A 24,975-nucleotide genomic window follows, 5' to 3' on the forward strand; every position below is an offset into this window, starting at 1 on the left:
ACACTATTTAGGATTTATTGGAAAGGATACTAGAACAAACGTTTAAAAAAAAAACTAAAGAGAGATTTTTAGTTTAGTATATTACTCAAAGTTATTGTACATGTCAATTGTAAACTATTTCATGGTTCCAAAGAAATAAAATAAAGAGGCTTTGCGATACTAGGGATGAAAATATTCATACCAATCTAGAATCTTCAAGACGGACAAAGGGTATTCAAAGGCAGCATGCCCTGGATGTAGATCGTTTGTACTGGGCAGGAGGATTCACGTGTAGCAGGTCTGGTTTTATGTTTCTAAAAGTTAATTTTAGACATTTCCTTTGAGGGCATATATCGGTATCGACCGATCAAATGTTCACAAGCAGAAAGAGAAACTGTCCATTGAGAGACACGATCAGTAAACAGTGTTTGGTATCCAACGTTAGCGTTAGCGAGTTAACCTTAGCAGTTATTAGCTAATGTTAGTATTAGAATAGAATAGAATGCCTTTTATTGTCTAAACAGATGTACAGTGAGATACAGAGCATCTCCTTCTCATTGCAGACATGTGGGAAAAGAAAGGGGGGTGAGGTGCACAGTACTGCAGCACTATATATATACAAACAAATATACAAACCGGGGGGGAAAATAAATAGTGTTATATATTTACAGTGTGCGTTATTGCACGTAAATTAAGAATTGCACAGTGGTGATGGTAGTTGTGTGTAGAGGAAAGTCTTTGGATCGGGGGTGGAACTGTGTTGTCAGTGCATGTGTGAGTTCAGGGTGGTTATGGCTTTTGGGAAGAAACTATTTTTGAGCCTGTCAGTCTGTTAGAAGATTTAGTAACATCCAGCAAGTGCAGCTCAGTTTCCTAATACATGCTCAATCATCCAGGTTTCCCCAACTTTATAAACAGTACGTTTTGTAAAGTTTCAATCTGCGATATGATTGGGACAGTTACTATGCCTCGTCTTGTACAGGTTGCTTGTAAATCCCATATAAAGTTAGCTTTAAGATTTTGTAATTTTAGAATCCCTCAGTTTCCTATGTTAAGTTGGAAAAGTGTTTGCCATTCTCAACCACAATACTATCACTTCGCAGAAAAGAAGTAAACAAAGATTATTGCCATTTCAATCTGGCAACTTCATCGATATTTTTCTAGTTAACAAGACAAGTCCCCAGTGATGTTACATCAGCAAATTAGTTTAGGGGTTAGATAGATAGATACTTTATTGGGTTCCACGAGGAAAATGATTGTGTTACAGCAACAGGATAAAGAAAAAAATAGTACAGTCTACAATTAATAAGCAACATAGTTCAAGCAAAAGTGCCACATGTGCATAGTGAGTACTTTACACCGTGAGTACCAAAAAAGTGCAAACAGTTTATATATACAACATGAATTTAAAAACGGAGAGCATTTTAATGAATGAAATAAGTGAAAGAGTTAAAATAAGGCTTAAATTGTGCAAGAGATAGTTCTGAAAATTGTATTAATAAATGATATATACATTATAAATCTAAAAAAAAAGCTGTAAAAAGATATAAGACAGAGATATGTCTATAAAATGTTGTGCCTGAGAAGTGTGTTCACCTCACAGAAAGAAGAGTAATTGGACAGTTTCACAGAGAACAGTAGCAATGATTTCCTGAAGTGTTCTTTGTGCCTCAGTAGTAAAGAGAATAATATAATTCTAAGTGAGGATGAGTTTGAACTGTGTGACGCAGACTGCCAGTGTGATAGACAAATTCAGAGATACTGTTAAACCTGTCCACAGATATTTCTCACTTATCCAGTGCACAAAAATTGGATAATGAGGTTCTAATTTGGTCTGTCACTCTCTGATCAAATCTGCACTCTGAACTTTTGCACAAAAACACAAAAAATTCTCATTTTCTAATATTTGTCACTACAGCATATGGCTAGAAAAGTATCTGAAAATTTGCAGGCATTTTCAGGCACGTGTCTCGTTGATTATAATTCTGCAAATCCAGGCACAGTTTGATAATATTGTGTTTGCCTTGCAGGATAAAACTTCTAAACTGGACTAAAAACCAACAAGGACTTGTTGAAGGATTACTGTTGAAGTTTGTGTTTTGAAATTATTAAATTTGATGTAAACATGTCAGACTTTTGGATTAACTTATCTCTTGATGAAACTGCACAGAAAAAAGCTCCAGTAGGCAAGCTAAACAGGAAAAAAGAGTGGCTTCATAGAAACAGACACCACTGTGGAGCAAAGGGGTACAAGGAAGGTAAACACAACAACCAATATAGGGAAGACTTCAGACAGAGCCAAACACTTCAGAATGGCGCTTCCATTGAATGTCCACCGCCATCCACTTCCACACAAAACAAAAGTTTACCATGTCTGGCCAGTGCTTCACACAGTAGTTCCATGCCTCCGTTTGGTGAAAAACCAAAGGAGCCCCTGAAATCAGCAGCCAGCAGCCCTGGTTCCTCAGTATCAAGCACCTGTAAGCCCATCACCATGTCATCAGGGAACCCTTCTAAGTATGTCGCTATTGACTGTGAGATGGTTGGCACGGGACCAAAGCGCCTCAGTGAGCTTGCACGCTGCAGTATAGTCTCCTATGAAGGAGATGTGATTTACGATCAGTTTATTCAGCCGTCTGCACAAGTCACAGACTATCGCACTCGATGGAGCGGCATCCGACGCCGTGACCTCGTCAATGCCATGCCATTCGCCCAGGCCAGGATGGAGGTGAGAAAAGTGTACTTTTTTTTAAACGATTTAGCATGTTCTTTTACAGTGTAAAATGCTTGTCATCAGAGGAGTTAAGAGAGAGAGATATGGGCAAAAATATTGAATTTAAATGTAAAGGAGAAGTCAACAACCGCAAACATGCTGGAAGAGATATAAGTACCAATGTTATTATAGCTAATATATTATTAATATTGTTATATAGTTATAGTTAATAATTTGAAAGCTAACCGGGACTATAATATATTGTCGGATAAAACACATTTTAATCCGGATGGAAGCACAACATGTGTGAGGTACCATACAAGTTGCAGCTAGTGTAAAGACACAGTAAATAATAGGAATTAAAGACAAGTGCATGAAGGATTTATCATCCTAATCCATTTTCGTCCGTTTATCCTGTTCTGGGTTACAGTTGGTCTGGAGCCTGTTGCTATCACAGGATTATCACAGGGTTTTAAAAGGGCTAACAACAAAGAGTTTGACAACCATTCACACACAAAATATAATCTCCAATTAACCTAACATGTATGCGTTTGGAGTATGGACCCACAAATTAAAATTAAACTTATGGTAGTTAAATGTATTTGTCGTTAGTTTGATAAAAAGCTGTTGTTAAAAAGGGAGCACACTTATGATCAGGTAGGGTATTCTTGAAAGGAGCTTCATCAGCTTCATGCAGACTTTTGCTAATATTAATTAATTTGTTTAGGTAAACCAACTGTTAATTTTTATATGTGTTACTGTTTGAATTTATTTACCGTATTTTTCGGACCACAAGGCGCACTGGAGTATAAGGCGCATTAAGCGAAACAAAACAGTTAGATAAGTCAAAATTTACTCAGCTCATTCTTCTTGCTTCCTCCACTTCTGTACCATTGATTTATTAATGTTGAATTCTCTGGCAGCTGCTCTATTCCCATGTTGTTGCAGTATATTAATGAATAACCTCATATTGTGGATGGATTATTTCAGCTGTTCTCCTGTCTCAAGCTGGTCAGCTGGTCCGTTTACAGCACCCTGCCATGCAATTGCATTTGTTCCTAACCATCGGGAACCATCACGTTAACTTGAAGCAGAGTTTGGACCCGGATTACTCCGCGAGGCTCCTAAATACGGTAGCCGTAATGCTCCGATAATCCATCAAGCGGTGCGGCTTCGTAGCTTCCCAAAGTTGTACTAAAACATTTTTTGACTGATTTTTGAGCGCCGTGTACCACATAAAATCGGTTCAAGGTCAGTAAGCGCAACCAGAATTCATACATAAGGCACACCGGATTATAAGGCGCACTGTTGATATTTGAGAAAATTTAAGGATTTTAAGTGCGCCTTATAGTCTGAAAAATACGGTAATGGTTCCTTTTAATGGTTTTAATGTAAAAAAGAATCACAAGTGGGTTAGGATGGCCAAATTAACTTTAATTTAGACATTGTTATTTCATTCCATCGTAGGATTTGATTTTGCAGCGTCCATTACTCTGTATAAACCATATGAGTTTAGTAAATAAGATGGGTTTTTTGCATTGGTACTACAGATACTGTCGCTGATTAAGGGTAAGGTGGTGGTTGGCCATGCCATCCACAATGACTTCAAGGTGATTGGTTACTGTCATCCCCCTGAGCTGACCAGGGACACTTCTCGAATTCCTCTCCTCAACCAGATGGCCGGCATTGAAGGGAATAAGTGCACTTCACTGAAGACGCTCACAAAGGCCATCTTCAACCGTGACATTCAGGTAAGACAGAGTTCTCTGTTTGGTTGAGTAGAAAATGGAAGATTTGTACAGTTAGTGGAGCTAGTTTATTAGAAGTGGATCCTAAAATTAAAAGAAAGGCACTTGATTTTTTTCAGTCGTTCTTCAGTTTTACTCAACATTGTGAACATTTCAGATTTTTCATTTTTTGCTCAGTCACATTTTCATTTTATAAATGTGAACAACGTAATGTTTAACATGTTCTCTCCTGTGTCCTCAGACTGGGAACAAGGGCCACTCCTCTGTGGAGGATGCTAGAGCCGCTATGGAGCTTTACAAAGTGGTGGAACATGAGTGGGAGAGGCAACTTGCTGCCAACTCAATGGCCAGAGTGGAAATTTCTTCATTTTCTGAAATGATCACTTTAGTAATAGTAACATTACTTTTTTGTCACTTACTTACATACATATAGGATAGCATCACATATGTTTCGTGCTTTGTTCCACACACAGTTAAGCCATTGTGAGTAAGTTGAAGACAATCAGGCGGCGATTAACAGAGAGTGAGACCCCTCTCTGACATGCGCACATTTTGTATGGCAGCTAGACCACTTCTCTAACATGCCAGTTCCTGACACCTAAGTGCATTCGATCCTCATTACCCTAGTAAATATAGCAGCAACAGTTCTAAGTTCCTTTGACATTTCTATTAAATTCTGACACATTACCTGAAACCCTAAAAATAGGATTTTGGGGACATTCCACTTCATTAAGGAATTTTATTGGGCTTTGAAACATGCTTTGAGGACCCAGAGAATGAACTTCTTCTTTCAGAGCTAAATGTGATTGATAAAGCAGCACAAAGGAGTGTGTGTGATGTTTGGTGATGCATGTGTAACTCCACCCCTAACAATACTGCTGAAAATGGTTCTTTTATAGAAACAGTCACTAAATTAGAAACATTGCCTGATGCATTTAATGATGAAGTTTGAGAAACATGTCTCAGACCAAATGGCTTCCTTATCTTAACAACAGTTTCTCATAAATGAACAACTTAATTTAACTAAAGTGATAAAGCTGAACAACTAATGCTCTTTCATATTTCCATGTGTAATCTGATATTTTTGGAATTTTTGTATCATTACTGCTATTTTGCATACAAATTTTAGACTATAAGAACAATTATAAATTACCAAAGGGTTGGAGACTCAGATGAAGAAGAGAGGATAGTGAGAGTGGGATGAACATCAAGTGTAAAATTGTATCTGATACTGTAGAATGATGCACACTGTGAAACCTCTCTGATTATGCAATGTTGTTGATATTGTATGTATGGTGTTAGACTAGAAATTACCTTTGTATGATTTAGTGTGATTAATCAAAAGGTTGGAAATGTAATGGAAAATTTGTTATTCTCATTTAACTTGCTTGCAAAAAAATCAACAAAGTTGTTCCAAAAAATATCTATATTTCTTAGACGTTCACCAGGGAAGCACAAAGACTTCAGGTCAGAGGTGTCAAACATAAGGCCCAGTGGCCAGAATTGGCCTGGTAAAGACTTGAATCAAGCCCACTGGAAATATTAAGAAGGACATAAACTTTGAAGTTTTTACTGTATTTTCACAAGCTTTACAACATTTCTCATAAAGCCCTCTCCCATTACTACTAATACACCAAAGTAATTACATAATAAATAAATAATAAATGAGAGAAAAGTTTCTATTTTTTCACTTTCAACTATAGAAAAAAACCCAACATCAATTGAGATGGTAACATAACCTGCTCTAAAGCAGCTTATTGGCACAATTTCTAGGCTTTAACATTTCTTGGTGATGACGATGCCCACATCTATCCTTAATCCCTCCCCATGACCCTGGATTAGATAAGCACAAGAAGATGGATGGATATATTGTTCACACACAGTAAAATATGATGTTCCCTTTCTCCTTTACTAAAAATGGCGCAAGAAATAGAATAAATAAAAACAATTAAAAAAAACAACAACAAACATAATGTCTGTCTATACAGAAACCAAACCATGCAAAGGAAATTGATACCTAACCCACGCATATCTCTAAGCTGTCATAGAGGCTTTAAGTGATAAACAGTGTTACATGTATGTGTCAGGATCACGATGCTCAGATGGATTAAAAACTTAAAACTTTTCTTAATATTCAATATTTAAAATTCCTAAAAACAAAGAGTGATTAAGTGGGAATGCCCCTTTTGTTGTCATTGTCCACAAGGCTTCAGAGCCACCAGTACAAAGTTTCTTGGAGAGAAGTTTGGGTTGAAGAGAGGAACAAGCTGACTGTTCACACCTGTAGAGAGACAGTAGAGGTTTGAGATAAATGGCTACACCACGCAATCATAATATTTGAGTCATGTGACAGCATCAATTGTCCAACCATTCTCTTGGAGGTAGATCATCCTATCCAGCAGCACCATTGTCTCCACCACAGGGGCCAGCAGCAGGGACAAGCTGAAGTACACCACCACCCTGCCCTGTTCCTTCAACATGGCCTCCACTCGCCCCAGGTCCAGGGGCAATTCAGGAGGCAGTCCGACCCGAGCCAGACCCAAACGAGCATATCTGGGAGGGATAACAAATGTAGACAAAACAGGACAGGATACTATAGTCAGAAACTAAAATGATTCTTACAGAATGTAAATTATACATGCAAAAGTGACACCAAATCTCTGCCTGTCTTTGTCCAGAACTCTTCCAGGGGCTGAGCAACCAAACACATGTGCCTCTTAAGAGGTTTTTATCTATATCACATATTATGATATCATCCAGTTGCCTAGCCACTACTGAGCAAACACGGCTAAATTACCAATTCATGGCCTGTATAACACCTTCATGTCACTTTAATTTCACAATAACATGTAATTCACATCCACAAAAGTTGAACTATGCAAGATATATATGTCGCCGTCATGTTCTCTGGCAACCATCTAGTAGCAGGCTAATATTTCCTAGCCTTCACGGCTTTACTTTTCTTTTTCTTAACTTTTATCATGTCTTCCTATGTTTTAATTTTTCTTGATTATCTTAATTGTACAGCACCTTGGTCAACAGTTGTTGTTTTAAATGTGCTATATAAATAAATTTTACTTTGCCTTTACAAACCAATATGAGCACAATGTATTACTTACATTTCATGACTATAACATCTTATTTATATCCACAAAAGTGGATTTACACTTCATATAGTAAAACATTATAATCATGTTGCCTAGCAACCACCTAGCATTGGGCAAAAATGACCAAATTTTAGCATTTACGCCCTGAAAGGCCAAACAATATTATAACATGGGCATGCACTGTTATTATAAATTTAGTGACCCTCCTCCTGTTGTACCAATTATTGCTGCATTTTTAGACAACTGACAAACCATATCAGCTGAAATGAAAGACCTGTGTAAATAGCTGATGGATGCAATTTTTACTCACTCTGTAAAAGGTAATAGGTGGGATTTCTTGATGGTCTGGATTCCTGCCCTGCGCAGATCTGGCCTTGTGTCTCTGATGAAGGTCTCAAGCATCGCTCTGTAACAGTGCGACCTGAGCAACTCGCTTTCTTCCCTGAGTCGCCGCACATAGTCCTCCAAAGCATGACACGCCCCCTCTCGGGCCTTATAGGACAACTGATGTCCCGACAGCCCTGACACCCAGGAGCTCATCGGGTAGCCAAACTCTGACTGAACTGACTCTTGATCCGGTGTTGGTGGAGCAGGCGGTATGACCAGTCCTGGAGGGGTGGGGTTTTCTTTGGTTGTGATTTTCATGTAACAGCATGCCACTGAGGTGATGCCGCGCACATGCGGGCATTTGACAAAATGGCGGAGGAGGGTGGCACTGAGGTCACCGCAGGCATGGAGACCAGTCAGGACAAAGTTTGGATAGCCTTGCAGGCTGTCTTCCTCAGAGTATGCCCCCTCGTGACCGTCAGAGTGGATGCATGAGCAGCATTTTTCGTCAACGAATTCCACTCCGGACATCTTTTTTGACTTTTGTTGTTTTGACAGTTCAGACTCTTGAGAGTTAGAATCAGAACGAGCATAAGAAGTCTGAACTACATGGAGGCTTCCCTGTTGCACAGAGCCTCGCAGTTTCTTTTTGCTGGGTCCAGATGGAGTTGGGGGACCTTCACTGACATGATCTGCAGCTTTTAGCTGTCCGATGAAAGCCTCCCATGATGCCTTCGGGTTTACCCAACCGGCGATGTGACGAGGAAAATTTTGTGCTGGAATGTGAGAGGAGCAGTTCTAGGAAGCAAAAAATGTTCATTAATATTTCTGTTGATATGTACTATAGTAGGAGGTAAAATGTCTATACAATGGATTCTTTAAATATAATCATAATTAAAACTGTCACTGATTGGTAAATCACAAAATCATCACTATGTTGTTCCCCGAGGCTTTAAGGAGCGTTTACGCAAATTTGAGGTCAACATTTCAAACTTAAAGCTTGATCATTAACTGTGTTTTTATCCATTCTTACTTTTCAGTGAAAAAGCATCCAGAAACCACTACTGTTTGAGACTAACTAGTGAAGCGAGTATCTAACAGGTAAAGAAGCAGATAATTTTCCAAGAGTTGATAAAGAGGAAACTACAACTTTAAAGAGTGAATAACTGTTCTTACATTTATCAGGTAGAAATAAACAAATTCCAGGTGAATGGCAATGATGCCCTGCATCTGCTAAAGGTGGAAAAGCCCACTGTTTGCTAAGAGGGTCAACAAATTATCCACAAGGGTGATAAGACAGTGTTTACACTTTGTATTTGCTGCCCCCAAGTGGCAAAAATGGAAGTGTCAGGCTTAATCTTGCCTTTGAACAAAGATCACGGAGGATGCTGCACTTTAACTCACACTGCTTTGTCAACTCAACACAGTTCAGTTCTTATTTATAGTTTTGGACTTTTTGGACCCAGAATGCTCTTCTTGACAACAGGCTATAAAGAGGAAAAACATGGAAAAACTAGGCTTGAAAATAGTAAATAATAATTAATAAGGATTATTGGTGGAGCAATGGTAGAGCATTATACAAAATACTTAAGTATTCTATTAACCTTACAGGACATTTAGAGTTCTCTGAGATACAAACTTTATTTAGATATTTACACTGTGCAATAATATTAGAAAATCACTAACCTTTTTCTGCTTCTCCTTCTCCAAGGCCCACACCAACTGTCCATCAAACTTGGATGCCATAGTAACCAGGGTTGGATCAGCTTCAATAGCAGTCACAGAAAGTCCAAGTCCAAAGGACAGGAAACGAGTCAGGTGACCCTGGTTAGGCAAAAATGGAACTCAGCATTTACTGTGGCAAGATTTACTGCTTCATTTTTGATTTCAACTCTTAAAAATTTGCATGAAAACTGATTTTATAGACTTTTACTACAGAACCATGAAATCTAATTCCATTCCCATGAACATTAAAGTGCTACCTTAAAAAATGTATTGTTGTGATGTGCTTATGTGTTAAAATCATGCGACTGTGAGTAATACCTGCCCAGAGCCCACATCGACCACTCTGTTGCAATCAGTCTGCTCACAAAGTTGCTTAACCAGCTGCAAATATAAAAATATATATTAAAAACATTCTAAACAGAAAAGCCAAGACGTGCTAAAGCAGCCACCTGTAAGCATACATACTGTGCCGAGCTTGCGAATCTCATGCTGTTTCTTGGGTTTAACATGCTTCCTGAAAATGTGACCCAGGAGGGAGCTCTGACTGTGATTTTCCAGGAACTCCTTTGGCTTCACTGACCCGCCTACTCTGCATCCCTCACTCCTGCTCTCCCTAGGAAATGCCAGGGCATGGGCTGTGGCACGAAAAGCCAAGAGAGACAGAGGCCACACTGAAGGATATCTGTAATGAGAAAGGTTTTAGGCAATTAATTACCTAATAGGGGGAAGCTTTTATTGATATGATATTATATGAAGGGCACAAACATCTTCAAAGAAGAAAAAAGGAAAAACATTTAGGTAGTAACTCCTATTACAGCTGATTACAAAGGAACCTCGAATCACGCTATAGTGAAATGCTTCAGAACATTGTTTACATTTTATACACATTTAAGCAAAAAAAAAAAAAGTAATATTACTGCTTTTAAAAGTCAAGAAAAGTCTTGAAAACTTTAAAATCTTGTGAAGCCTTTTCTGAAGGAATTAAAAGCTTTTTAGAACCTGTAGACACTCTGTTTAGACCTTTTCTCATTGTTTAATTTATGCTTACTTTGCCTAAATAAACAAATGAATGTATGAATTAATTCAATTTTGTAAAACAAGGATACCAAACCTTCTGGGCTTTGCTAAAAGCAACTTTGCTTTTGTTGCTTTAGTTTATTTGAGTTTGATTTGGATATCTGCAACCTTGCTTTAAGGTTATGTAAAGGGCCTAATAACAATCCAGTAGTACCTCCTGTCTTCATGAGTGGCATCCAGCAATAGGTCTGCAATCTGTGGATATGACAGGTCCTGCAACACAGGCTGCCAGCTGCTGGGTAATGTGTGCCACAGATCTTCTGTGAAAAATTCCTGTAGAAGGGATAACAAACTGATAAGGATCCAGCTGTTGCACTGTGTAAATAAGGCTTGATTACAATTCATATACCATACTTTACAGTCATGTGAAAAACTAAGTAAACCCTTACTACTTCCACAGAAATTAGAAGGGTACATAACAGCCACTCAGTGCTAATCAAATGCACTTGATTAACTGATCATCAGCAAGCATGACCACCCTTAATAAAGCAGAGGTTTTGGCAGTTTGCTGGTCTGGAGCATTTAGGTGTAATATACATTCTTTCGAGGAGTGGACGTCCCAGCAAATTCACTTTGAGGTCGATGCTTAGAGAAACTCCCAAGAAAACCCAAGAGCTACATTTTAGAGTGAGACTACGGGTTTCAGTTAAGATTTTAAATGTTAAAGCTCATCTCAGTATGACAAGAAAAAGACTGAACAAGTATTAACTTGTTTGAAAACAGAATTTGATCTCTACAAAACTGGATCTCTACAAAATTCCTCTATGTCCTTTGGACATATGAATGAAACCAAAGTGGAGATATCTGGCCCTAATGAACAGCACCACATTAGATTATCAGCACAACACACATCATACCAACTATTAATCACCGTGCTGGAGGGATGATGATTTGGACTTGTTTTGCTGTCACAGGATCTGGGCAGTCATTAGATCGACTATGAACTCTGTATACCAAAGTATTCTAGAGCCAACTATCAGATCATCTGTCTGACGGCTCAAGCCTGGGCTAAACTAGGTTATGCAAGGGACTGATGATCTCAAGCACTGCAGAAAATCTACAATAGAATGGCAGAAAAAGAAAAGGATCAGTGTGTTCCAATGGTCCAGTCAAAGTCCAGACCTCAACCTGAATGAAATGCTGTGGTAGAGCCTTAAGAGAGTTTTGCATAAAAAAATTCTTGCAAACCCCAGTTTCACTGATCTACTTCTCTCGCAACGGTAAACAATCACTCGTCACTAGCTGGCACTATTGGCTTTGACATGTACGAAACAAGTAAATAAATGTGCACAATAACATTTAGTTTTAGAGACCTGGTTATTTACTTATGCCAAACGTAACAAAAAAACAAAACCACTGGGCAAGCTGCATACTTCAGAAATATCTATCGATACGCACAATTATGTAGGAGTCGGACAGGTGGCTGTACTGAGACAGAAAGGTGGCGAGTTTCTTGGCTAGTTCCCTCTGCTGCTCCGCTGTGAAACTTGTTGTAAACATCTCGACATCCTGAAGGTAATGCTAACAAGTTAGCTCGTTAACGTCGTTTTATTTTATTTTTCTAGTTAAGACCGAGTGTGTCTGAAATAGCAAAACTATTACAACCATCTCCATAAAATACAATTTTAACGTTAAAAGTATTTCCTTTAAATTTCTGAACTGATAATTGCTTTTAGCCACTAGCTTGTTTCCGTCGCTAACTCACGTTTTTCGATCGTGATCGTGATGCATTTAGGTACTCGCCGTAATTTTAGACACAAGTGCACAAAATTTTCTAAATTAGAATCTTAATTTTAAACTTTAGAAAACAGTCTTCTACTTGGTTCCTTATATACATCTGATATGGGGTTTTATTAATAACTTATAATAAATCACTCCCTACTGTGAGTAAATAGTACATTATTTAGGAATTAGTGGAAAGGATACCACAAAAGACGTTTAAAGAGTTTTAGTTTAGCATATTACTCAACGTTATTGTGCATGTCAATTTTAAAATATTTTATGATTTCAAAGAAATATAATAGAGAGGCTTTGAGATACCAGAGATAAAAGTATTCATACCAATCTGGAATCTTCAAGATGGACAAAGGGTATCCAAAGGCAACATGCCCCGGATGTAGATCATCTGTTCTGGGCAGGAGGATTCGTTCGGTTCACGTGTAGCAGGTCTGGTTTTATGTTTCTAGAAGTTAATTTTAGACATTTCCTTTGAAGGGATATATCGCTATCGACCGACCAAATGTTCAGAAGCAGAAAGAGAAACTGTCCATTGAGAGAGACTATCAATAAACAGTGTTTGGTGTCCAACGTTAGCGTTAGCGGGCTAACCTTAGCAGTTATTAGCTAATGTTAGTATTAGAAGATATAGTAGCATTCACCAAGTGCAGCTGATGAGGTTTCCTGATGCCTGCTCGGTCATCCAGGTAAGTAAATCAGGTTTCCTTACCTTCAGGTTTCCCCAACTTTATAAACAGTACTGTTTGTAAAGTTTGAATCTGCGACATGATGGGACAGTTACTGTGCCTGCTCATTTACCAGTTGCTTATAAATCCCGTATAAAGTTAGCTTTAAGATTTTATATTTCCCGAATCCCTCAGGTTACCACGTTAAGTTGGGAAAAGTGTTCACCCTTCCAACCACGACCACAAACTATCACGTCGCAAAAAGTAAACAATTAAAACGGAAAACATCTATTGTGAAAGGATGGATTAGTACCAATGTTTACATTGTTAATCTGGCAACTTCAATGTTTTCTAGTTTCCCGGACAAGTCCAGATTGATGTTACGTCCCCAAATTGGTCTAGAGGTTGGATAATTAGATATATGGATACTTTATTCAATTTTACGAGCAAAATTTTTGTGTTATAGCAACAGGATAAAGAATAAAAATAGTACAGTCTTCAATTATAGGCAACATAGCTGAAGCAAAAACGCTACATGCTCATAGTGATGACTTTACAACTTGAGTGGAAAAAAAGTGCACAAATTTTATATATACAACAGGGATTAAAAACAGAGCATTTTAAGAAATGAAATGAGTTAAGAAGTAAAGATAAGACTTAGATTGTGCAATAAATTAGTGAAAATTATATTAGTGAGTGATATAAACACTCTAAATCTAAGAAACGGCTGTATAACAGTAAAATACTGAGATATATCTGTAAAATGTTGTGCCTGAGAAGTGTGTTCACCTCACAGAAAGAAGAGTTATTGGACAGTTCCACAGAGAACAGTAACAATGATTTCCTGAAGTGTTCTTTGCCTAGAAAAGTATCTGAAAATTTTCAGGCACTTGTCTGATTGGTTATAATTCTGCAAATCCAGGCACAGTTTGATAATATTGTGTTTGCCTTGCAGGATGAGACTTCTAAACTGGACTAAACCCAACAAGGACCTGTTGAAGGATTACAAATAAGCAGCTCTATGAGATTGTTTTGTGGGAAAGTGTGTGTTTTGAAATTATTTAATTTGATGTAAACATGTCAGACATTTGGATTAACTTATCTCTTGATGGAACTGCACCGAAAAAAGCTCCAGCAGGCAAGCTAAACAGGAAAAAAGAGTGGCTGCGTAGAAAGAGGCACAACCGTGGAGCAAAGGGGTACAGGGAAGGTAAACAAAAAAACAACCAGTATAGGCAAGACTTCAGACAGAGCCAAACACTACTTCAGAATGGTGCGTCCATTAAATGCCCACCAGCTTCCACTTCCACACAAAGCAAAAGTTTACCATGTCTGGCCAGTGCTTCACACAGTAGTTCCATGGCTTCATGTGGTGAAAAACCAAAGGAGCCCCTGAAATCAGCAGCCAGCAGCCCTGGTTCCTCAGTATCAAGCACCTGTAAGCCCATCACCATGTCATCAGGGAACCCTTCTAAGTATGTCGCTATTGACTGTGAGATGGTTGGCACGGGACCAAAGCGCCTCAGTGAGCTTGCACGCTGCAGTATAGTCTCCTATGAAGGAGATGTGATTTACGATAAGTTTATCAAGCCCTCTGCACAAGTCACAGACTATCGCACTCGATGGAGCGGCGTCCGACGCCGTGACCTCATCAATGCCATGCCATTCGCCAAGGCCAGGATGGAGGTGAGAAAAGTGTACTGTTTTTTTTAAACGATTTAGCGTGTTCTTTTACAGTGTAAAATGAACTCAACAACTGCAGAGATGCTGGAAGATATGTAAGTACCAATGTTATTATAGCTAATATATAATTTATATAGTTATAGTTAATATAGTTATTAATTTGACAGTTAACCAGCACTAAAATATATTGTCAGATAAAACACATTTTAATCCGGATGAACGCACGACATGTGTGAGGTACCATACAAGTTGCAGCTAGTGTAAAGACACAGTAAATAACAGCAATTAAAGACAACTGCAGGAATAATTTATCATCTTAATTAGAGCTGGGCGATAAAACGATAACGATATGTATTGCGAAATAACTTTTTCTCGATAGAAAAATTAAACTATTGCGATAGGCCTCATCTCTCTTGTCCTCTTAAAAAAAAAAAAAAAAAAAAAAAAAAGAACAGCCAATCCAAATTAAGTAGCGCAGAGCCGAACCAATCACAGCCGCAGCGTCACGTCACGTGACTTGTTACGTACAGCACAAGCGCCAAGGCACACATGTGTATTTGTTTTTGCAGCCGTGCAGCCCGGGTAATGAAGGAAATGAGTTTGCCGACTAGAGAAAAATCAACCGAGAGCGTGAGCGAAGGTTACCAAAGAAAAAACAGATGATGGTTCCAATGCCGGAGAGCTTGTCGAACGGAAGGGCCACAGAAGTTCCGTAGTGTGAAGGTATTTCGGCTATTTCAAGTCTGACAAAAAACAGAGTAGCGCGCACTGTAAATTGTGCCGAAAGCAAGTCTGGAAATACAATAAACCGGTGCATGCTCAATCTCTGACTGAAAGCACTAATTCGTCATTCGGCTTTTGTCAGACTAAAGTCACTGTTAAAACTGTTTGAAAAGCTAAGCTATACAACAAGGAGAGATTGAGAATTTCCTTTTAGTTCTCAGTTTATTTGATATTGACAAAAGTTAGTCAATTTTGTCTGTTCTTCTGTAAAACGACCTAAGATTTATTTTTAGAATTAATATTTTGTTTCTAAGTGGAGTTGACAATTTAGTAGTCTGTTTTGTTTGTTCTATTTTGACACTTAAACGCTTTAGCGGCTGCCTTTTGTGTAGTTTGCAATATTTGCCTTTATTTATCTGAAACTGAAGTCTCATGTTCCTTAAGTACATCTACCCTGTTGAACTTATTATGGGAAATAAATATTTTAATTAAAACAAGCTGCTAATTATTTCACATTTTACTTGTGAGCAACGTCACATTTAAATCTTACAAATATAGTTATTTGGCTTATATCGTGATATATATCGTTATCGCCTGAAATTAAAAAAACATATCGTGATATGAAAAAATCTTATATCGCCCAGCTCTAATCCTAATCCATTTTCGTCCGTTTATCCTGTTCTAGGTTACAGTTGGTCTGGAGCCTGTTGTAGCTGTCTACAACACAGCGTTATCACAGGGCTAACAATAAAGAGCCTGACAACCATTAATACACAAAATAGAATCTCCAATTGACCTAACATGTATGCGTTTGGGGTATGGACCCACAAATGAAAATTAAAAATGCAAAAATAAAATGAAATGATAATTAAGTTTCCTAACACTTATGGTAATTAAATGTATTTGTTGTTAGTTTTATAAAAAGCTGTTGTTAAAAAGGGAGCACACTTATGATCAGGTAAGGTATTCTTGAAAGGAAAGGAACTTCACAGTTTCATGCAGACCGGTGCTAATATTAATGAATTTGTTTAGGTAAACCAACTGTTAATTTATATATGTTTTACTGTTTGAATTTATTTACTGGTTCCTTTTAATGGTCTTAATGTGAAAAAAGAATCCCAACTGGGTTAAGATGTCCAAATTAACTTTAATTTAGACATTATTTCATTCTATTGTAGGATTTGATTTTGCAGCGTCCATTACTTTGTATAAACCATATGAGTTTAGTAAGTAAGATGTTTTTTTTTTCCCGCTGGTACTACAGATACTGTCGCTGATTAAGGGTAAGGTGGTGGTTGGCCATGCCATCCACAATGACTTCAAGGTGATTGGTTACTGTCATCCCCCCGAGCTGACCAGGGACACTTCTCGAATTCCTCTCCTCAACCAGATGGCCGGCATTGAAGGGAATAAGTGCACTTCACTGAAGACGCTCACAAAGGCCATCTTCAACCGTGACATTCAGGTGAGACAGAGTTCTCTGTTTGGTTGAGTAGAAAATGGAAGATATGTACAGTTAGTGGAGCTAGTTTGTTAGAAATGATAATAATTGACATTAATTACACATCTGGACACCAGTAATTTTTTTTTTTTAATGTGAATCACTAACGACAGTGTTTTTTTCACAGAATTATATCGGATTGAACATTAATATTTACCATAGAAGATTTTTGGTTTTGAATTATTTTCTTCTTTTTTTAACCCTGGAATCCTCTTTAACGTAGTGGGTTGTTGTCAATGACAAATTAAAACTGAAACCTGGGTAGAAAACCAGTTTTTCAACTAAAAGGTTAATGTCATGTAATGTCATCATGATTTTATAAATGTGACCAACATAATGTTTAACATGTCCTCTCTTGTGTCCTCAGACTGGGAACAAAGGCCACTCCTCTGTGGAGGATGCTAGAGCCACTATGGAGCTTTACAAAGTGGTGGAACATGAGTGGGAGACGGAACTTACTGCTAACTCAATGGCTAGGTAGTGCCAAGTTGGGGTAAAACACTTGATATGGCGGGCGTGCGGTTTGGACTGCGGAATTTAACTGTCCCATTGTTGTGTGAATAACAAAACCAGGAGAACTGCAATTGCTCATTCAACAAACCGGATAACCTTCTACCAGCTGCCTGAATTTAAATAAAACTGTACTGTTGTCAGTGGAGGGGAAGAATGTGAATATCTGTTGGAGCTGAAACTTCTTCTACATCAATTTAAGCTTGATTTGTACTACTGGATGAAATCTATGCCTTACCATTACATCTTATCTTCCCTTATGTATCTTCCCAGAAATTTATCTGGATTGGTCCATTTGGTAGTAAAATATGTGAGTAACACAATGATATTGTTTCATTGAAACAATTTGTAATAGACCACAATTGTATCTGGCTTTCTCAAGAAAAGCTAACACAGTTGCCAGTTTTCAGCCAGTGTTTTTTTTTTTTTTAAACCATGAAAGTCTGTATACAGACAGATATATTACCCACCCAAAGAAGCCTACATTGAAATATATGGTAGCACTGCAGCAGAAATATTGGTAGAAGTATAACTACCAAGGCTTTTAAATCAAGTTTAATCAGATGTGAGTAGTAATTCTGTACATGCTTGTAAATAATTGCACAAGTAAATTCCAGGAGGAGTCTGCTCACTGCTGGGACTTTCTAGAATGACGTTGGGTGTTGGCATAGAGGCAGGTGTTTTTGAAGACACTTCTCTTATCTGTTTCAGTAAAGATGAGTGTTTTATATGTATTTGCTGCAAGTCCAGCAAGATGAGCTCAGTGTCATCCTTAATGGAAGAGTAATGAAGACGCATTTGTCCAAACGCCACAAGTAAACATGCAAAAGCTGCAATGGCTATTATGGTCCTGCAGAGATTCAGTGCAGGACTATAAATCAAGCTTTAATTGCAGCAGTTACACTTTGTGTCAGGGTTTTACACTGTGTTCAAATGGTGCTCATGCCACTTGGGGGCAGTCATGTCTTTGCTGGAACATTATTATGTGATGTAAACAGTTTCTAGCTTTTCACATGTTTGTTGTTTTTTTGTTGTTTTTTTACTAAATCAGCACTGGGCTGTAGTAGGACCGCATTTTATCAAGAGTCATGTAAACACTGCAAATAAATGGTCTTATATTTTTACCATGTGAACGCCAGTGAAAAAGAAAGTCAGCCCTGACTAAAAGAGCGTTAGTCAAACATCTAATTTTATTCAGGACCATAGCTAAAATTCAACAAAGACTTAACCCATGAGTCATCTGTGTAGACTTTATTAATTTGTTTTAAGGACTGAATTGTTAATATCCCAGACATTTATAAAGCTTGCATTGTTAAATTTATTGGAGTTAGTTATCATTAAAAAACACAAAAATCAAGAATTGATCATTATTAAACTTCACTCCCATTCCCCAAAATACTTCTGTTTAGACTTCAGGGTCCACACTGCTAGCCACTGGTTTGATCTTCCATTTCTCCTGTTACAGGAGTGGTCTGAGTGTCCAGTTAACCATCTTCCCTCTTTCCACTTCTTTTCCACCAAGTTCAAGAAACATAAGTGGTGACTTTCTGAATCTGTGCAATTTCCTATGCAATGTCTGTTGGAATATGTTATTCACTACACTGTCATCCTGATTTTAAAATCGATAAATCATTACAGCAGTAATTTTGTGGTGTTACTATAATTGGGTGTAAAGAAACCAACAAAACTGAGATAACGTTCAAATACTTATGTGCACAAAACACTGTTTAACTTTTCAGTTTGAAACAGTCCTTGCTGTTTTAAAAACTAATGTGGAAAAAAAAACAAGCAACGGTGCCATCTGTGGCCATTTGAGGTAGTGAAAGATGTCTGTATCACTTTGTAGTGCCCGTTTGCATCAGTGAGTGTAGAAACTTCATAAGTGGCAGCACATAAAGAGCCCCAAATATGACCATGAAGCTAGTGAGTCTGTGAATGCAGATTTCCTGTCCCAGTGAATTCCTGAACTATTTAAATTAAAGGTTAAAATTGCTTCCCAATAAAGGTGCCTGGAAGTGTCTGTTGATGTCTGCAAATTCCTAAAAATTCTTTTAGAAAGACTTTGATACTATCTCCTCATCTGAACAGCATAAATGAGCTCTATGGTAGTCTCTGATAGACGACTGAGGAATAGGAAGTACATCAGTTTGAAAAACGGATGCCTCACAGGTCCTCTGTTGGCAGCTTCATTACCCTCTACAAAACATTAGTCTCAAAATCAACAGTGAACAGTCGACTCCGGGAAACTGGCCTTGTAGACAGAGTTGCAAAGAAAAAAAAAACCTGTCTGGCCCTAGCCAATAGGTGGTTAAGTAATGGTTAAGATGGGCAAAAATGTGCAAACACTGGACAAGGCAAATTCAAAAAGAAAATAAGATTTTGGGTTAACGGGTTTATTTATAAGACTAGATGCCATGTGTCAGGAAATACCTTTACATTTCCAATTCCTTTTGGTGGGGAAATATAAAGGCAAAGCGAGAGATTTGTACATGATCAAAGGCATCATGATAAGGAAAGTTAGACTATTTTTCAGTGTGGATACTAGTTGATTGGAGCGGGTTTCTTTTTCCAATAGGACAATGACAAAGCTCCAAAGGATGCAAAAAGTATTTAAAGAAGCTGTGGGCTGGTACTCTGTTTGTATTGGAGTCAAGTCACTGGATCTCAACCCCATTAAGCACTTTTGGGAACCAGCCCACCATATAGTGCATACATGTTCTGTCAATAGTGTCTACAGTATGTCTGTGAAGGTTCTCAGTCATCCAGGTCATCGTAGTGTAAGGAGCTTGGAAAGAAAAACGTCTGGACTTCTAGTGTCTACGGCATGGTCATATATATGCATAACTTTGTTTTCCACATATCCTGGCTTTTAATTTAAAAAAATCAAACAAAAAACTCATAAAATGAAAAGCAGAGCACAGCAATTCTAACTTATGTTGTTCCAGATTCCTTCAATAAATTGCATGCCTGAATGCCAAAGGTCTATAAGAGTATAATTGCTGCCAGTTGATTCTTTTACCAAAACAAAGATTGAAGGACAAAATTTAACATAATTATTCTTTTTTGTATGTTCCAGTGCATTCTGGTACATCCTGCAGATGCATAGAATTGATGTCTATATCTAAAACGGCAATCATTATGGCTCCAATGGCCTGGTAGCTGAGTTCTGAGAGTACTTGTTGTTAGTGCAACTTTGTGTCTCAGAACTCATCCACCCCTTTTCAAAAGTCTTTTGACAGAACAGACCTTGGTCAAATGTCAGATCTGACAAACGGCACAAAACGTATGAATTCCCTGTTTTATTGAAGGCTAGCCTTTCCAGAGAGCACATCAGCAGCTGCATCAACATATTTCTACTCTTCCAACTTTACACCACTTTGCTGGTTAAAGCATATTCTTCCACAGTCTCATACTGTTCCACTTTATGTCCCCTTTGGCAGCTGTTTGTCCTTAAAGGTGAACGTATCAGAGCACAGATTTATTGGATTCAGCACACATCCACTCTGTTTCATACTTTTAATTGGGGTAATTTCTTAGTAACAGTGGGTCAAATCTGTTTAATGTGAATGTGGTAGCACAAGGGCACTCACAAGGAGCAGGAAGTCTTGAAGACTAACTTGAAATTTTAATGTTATGTGTGTGTGTGTGTTTTTTAACAGGTTTTTATCAAATTTACCTCAATAATTTTGCAGGGATGTAACGCTGAAAAAACTTCATCTATGGCAGACGAATTAACACCAAGCTATTCACGTCTTTCTTTGCTCTACAAAGCTTCTCATAATCTGTTAGTAGCTGTTTTGGCTTCTCAGCTGGCAAACTGAGCTCATAACCTTGTATCTGGAAAATTCTGGCAAAACAAGGTAGGTAGGTAGACAAATATTGCTGACCTAACTGCCAAATTTAATGTTATTCAATTCATGTGCAATGCTGGGAAATTTACATTTGAAATAACAAAGGTAAGACTGTTAAAAAGGCAACTGGCAACACAACTATTTAAATCATTAAAGTAATGTAACATGACATTTCTTTACTCTATTTTCAACAAATATATTAAACTGAGACATAGATATGAGAAGGCCAGAACCAACCGAGAAACAATACTTCAAATATAATGAGTGTATACCACCAAATGAATACAACCTGTTTTAGATACAGAGGCTAAGACACTTGCTACAACAAAAAAAGCACATAAGTCACATCACAGAGTAGGATGACAGTGTTTAACCAACACAGAAGTTGTGAGAGGAAATGGCACCAGTGCCACCAATCAATGTCCCAAAAAGCAGGTTCCCCCCCACAGACCACTGTAATTAAGTACACCAGTCAGCCAGAACATTAAAATAATTGACAAGTGGAATGAATATCGTTCATCTCATCTTGTTCTGCTGGGAAACTTTGGGCCTTGGCTTTCATGTGGATGTAACTTTGACACTATCATCAATCTACTGTAAATATAGTTGCAGACCACGTACACCCCCTTTGTTGCTGTGAAGCGACATGTGGTTTAATCCATTCTCTAGATTATCCCATGCTGTTTATCCCCTCTTAATCTCTTTGCATCTGGCCAATAATGTGAATACTTTGATTTTATTCCCTGTTATTAGATTCAAAAGTGAAAGCCAGAGCTTTAAATTAAAGAGGCTTTGGATTTTCTTCTGTAGCTGTATTAAGTCTAATATTTTTGAAATCTTTTTTATATTGACCATTTCAAATGAGAAACAACTTTTGGCTCACTGATTCTTTTGGTCAACATTGCCCTTTGTTAAATGTGATTGCACATTATTGATTTAAATTATTCTTGAATTTTGAAATTAAAGAAGATTAAGTGACTACCTGCAGGATTAATTAGACCTTGGAATACATGCAAGACTACTGTGGGTCTCATTATACCATACAATATGGATTTTATGGAATTTATTGCCCCTGGGGTCAAGTTACTGGGAGCTAGACTCTGCAGATTACCCTTTTCAGACACATATTACACAGCAAATATATTAGTCATGGCCCAGCCTCAGCTCTATGTGCATAATCAGTTTTTATTGCCCATGTCCAAGCCATCAAGAATTTGTCTGTTTTGCAGATTTCTACAGGAGTTAACCTACAGTACATACAGTGGGTTGGTAGCAGGGTCAGGATATGTGGAAGCTTAGGTTCTTATAGTGTCATGCATGTGGGTTATGAAAACTATGCAGGAGGAAATAGAAATCTCTGGAATAAGCAACTTTCTAGATTTATTACAAATCTGTTTAAAATACACTATAAAATAGGGTAGAGGCATATTGAATTCCCTATAACTCATTCACTCATTCACTTTATCTCACATTAATGGTTTTTACTGGGTCCAGTGACATTCAAGTACCCAGCAGTGAATACAAAGTTGTTCTTTACTGCTGCTCCCCTGTAACATTTATAGATCTCATAGAATAATTAAATGTATAAGCTAATAAATATGCAACATGAACTAGGTCACTCTAGGGTCAAAGAGCTAACCTGTGAGTGGAAAAACTGGTTTAGATGACCCTTGGATTGTTTTCTTATTTAACAGTTTATTAATGTTTATTGCAGATATTTTGCATCCACTTTATTGTGTAATATTTTATTTGATTGTATTTGATGGTTTGGGCCCCAGGAAGACTAGCAACCACTGTTGTGGAAGCTAATGGGGTTCCTTATAAATAAACAAATAAACAAACATATTTATTTTTAGAAATTACAAATCCCATGAACATTGCTTAATATTTGGATGGTGATCTCATGACCTCAAGCACTTATAACATGCTAAAACTACCAGCTTACCTCAATATTTGGTCGCTAAAGTTACATTTACAATTATATTCCAGCTTTGTGGCGCTTTAGTCTCTTAGAGCATTGGTTTTGATACACATATTACTATATGGCTCAACATCACTACTCTTGAACTCTTTGCCAAAACAAAAGCTCAGAGAAAAATATTTAATACACACCAAATTAGCTAGTGAGCTCATAGACGGACTTTGCAAATTGTAATTGACATTCAAATTGCCACTGATGAATTAGTCACATCAATTTGTGCCCAAAGTGAAGAAACAAACAACAGGAAGTCAGATAACCACAATATCATTATGCAAGAATACTGACTAATTATATTTTGAGATGTTATCTTGTAATTATGTGACACACAGTTTGTGAAATGAGATGCAGATCTCCCAAGATTCTAGCATAAATCATCAGAAAATGTGTCACTTTTTTCCTTCTTTGGAGATCCAGACATGATTGTGAGTGGTAATGTTTTGAGACTACAGCTGAATGCTAATTTTATTGAGTCTGCTGGAAATCTGGGTTAGACTGCAGGCATTAGCCCTTAATAAGGGCATTATATATTAGAGCATTTTGTCAAATTCTTATGGAATTGTTCCTCCCCCTATAGTGGCCATAAATGTCAATTATTGACTCTTTAACCGTCGACGCTATGGGAGAAGAAGAACATTTAATGTCATGCTGCAGTGGGGTGAAAATTGCATGGTGTATCACGTGAAGTCCCGCATAAGTAAGGTATGATTCACCCGATTGAGCCCTAACTATAAACTTTATCAAAAGGAAAGTTTTGAGTCTAAAAAGTTGAGACCTCACTTTATATGTCAGGAGAACTATTTTAAATTTAGCATATATTCTGGAATTAACAGGGAGCCAATGACGAGAAGCCAGTATTTAAGAAATATGACTTCTCTTTCTTGCACCTGTTCACACTCTCCCTGCAGCGTTTTGGATTGATTGGAGGCTTTTTAGGAAACTTTTAGGGAGAAAAAAGATAACACTGAATGACAATAGTCCTGCCTAGAAGTAATGAATGCATGAACTAGTTTTCCAGCATCAAATTATGGGCTATGAGGACGACCCGCTTATGATACTGATGATAAGCATCCTCATTTGTTCATTCTTTAGCAGAAGGAGGAGGAGGGAGTGAGGGGGTTCTTGGGCTTTTAAAAGTGCTCTCATCCCAGTTTCTCCTCTCTCCACCTCCTCTCATTTTGGCGGCGGGGAAGGACGGGAGTGAAAGCCTCTACTTCTCTTCTGCAGTCGCTTCAGCAGTGAGAGATTCCTGGATGAATTTCGGTCGGGAAATAGATACAAACACCTGCACCTGTGCCGAGGCTTCTTCGAGAAGAGACGCCGATTAACTTCTGCAAAACCAAGCCGAGAAGTCTAAACATGAAGTAAGTCCTTTATATCTGTTTTGCGAATTTCATTAGTGTAAAACGCGCAAGCAAAATCGTGCTTTTAGGTTTTCGACTTCTTTTTGTGCCGTGTTTGATATTTGTTTAAGCCTCTGACGTTGCTACGCATGCATTTTATTTCGAAACACCGTTTGCATTTCTATGGAACGAATTTTTGGGATCGTTAAACTTGAAATGCCGAACAATGAGTGATACAGCTTGGTAATACAAAGTAGTGCGCTAACAGCATCACTTAACAACCTCAGCATCACAACATTACCCCAGAG

At 37.9% G+C, this 24,975-nt stretch overlaps 4 protein-coding genes across 6 annotated transcripts in view; 3 read left to right on the forward strand and 1 right to left on the reverse strand.

Annotated features, from left to right (window-relative positions):
• The first annotated feature begins 130 nt into the window (after window positions 1–130).
• LOC100711512 (interferon-stimulated 20 kDa exonuclease-like 2) lies at window positions 131–5,784 on the forward strand. Its single transcript, XM_005472779.4, has 4 exons — window positions 131–277; window positions 2,010–2,707; window positions 4,243–4,443; window positions 4,682–5,784. Exons 2-4 carry the CDS (start codon window positions 2,105–2,107, stop codon window positions 4,871–4,873), a joined length of 996 nt encoding a protein of 331 aa, XP_005472836.3. The 5' UTR covers window positions 131–277; window positions 2,010–2,104; the 3' UTR covers window positions 4,874–5,784.
• Window positions 5,785–5,994: 210 nt separating this feature from the next.
• On the reverse strand, window positions 5,995–12,409 carry mettl25b (methyltransferase like 25B). The gene is made up of 8 exons (XM_019364783.2): window positions 12,075–12,409; window positions 10,831–10,949; window positions 10,065–10,281; window positions 9,918–9,980; window positions 9,561–9,698; window positions 7,858–8,672; window positions 6,809–6,993; window positions 5,995–6,721 (listed from the first exon to the last, which is right to left on the reverse strand). Exons 1-8 carry the CDS (start codon window positions 12,174–12,176, stop codon window positions 6,633–6,635), a joined length of 1,728 nt encoding a protein of 575 aa, XP_019220328.1. The 5' UTR covers window positions 12,177–12,409; the 3' UTR covers window positions 5,995–6,632.
• A 338-nt stretch (window positions 12,410–12,747) lies between these two features.
• Window positions 12,748–19,333, forward strand: isg20l2 (interferon stimulated exonuclease gene 20-like 2). Of its 2 annotated transcripts, none has more exons than XM_019364785.2 (4): window positions 12,748–12,842; window positions 14,034–14,764; window positions 16,749–16,949; window positions 17,353–19,333. In XM_019364785.2, the coding sequence occupies exons 2-4, from the start codon at window positions 14,156–14,158 to the stop codon at window positions 17,464–17,466; spliced, it is 924 nt and encodes a 307-aa protein (XP_019220330.1). In that variant the 5' UTR covers window positions 12,748–12,842; window positions 14,034–14,155; the 3' UTR covers window positions 17,467–19,333. The 2 variants fall into 2 exon arrangements, with proteins under 2 accessions (XP_019220330.1, XP_019220329.1); XM_019364784.2 differs by having other exon boundaries at window positions 12,775–13,099.
• A 5,138-nt stretch (window positions 19,334–24,471) lies between these two features.
• bcan (brevican) overlaps window positions 24,472–24,975 on the forward strand; it is a 28,407-nt gene continuing 27,903 nt past the window's right edge. For both annotated transcript variants that reach the window (XM_013264845.3, XM_005472778.4), the window contains exon 1: window positions 24,472–24,688. In XM_013264845.3, coding sequence (XP_013120299.1) covers window positions 24,684–24,688 — 5 coding nt within the window. In that variant the 5' untranslated portion in view covers window positions 24,472–24,683. The remainder of the gene's footprint in view (window positions 24,689–24,975) is intronic.

Source organism: Oreochromis niloticus, linkage group LG11 (genome assembly GCF_001858045.2).
Source record: "Oreochromis niloticus isolate F11D_XX linkage group LG11, O_niloticus_UMD_NMBU, whole genome shotgun sequence".
NCBI lineage: Eukaryota > Metazoa > Chordata > Actinopteri > Cichliformes > Cichlidae > Oreochromis > Oreochromis niloticus.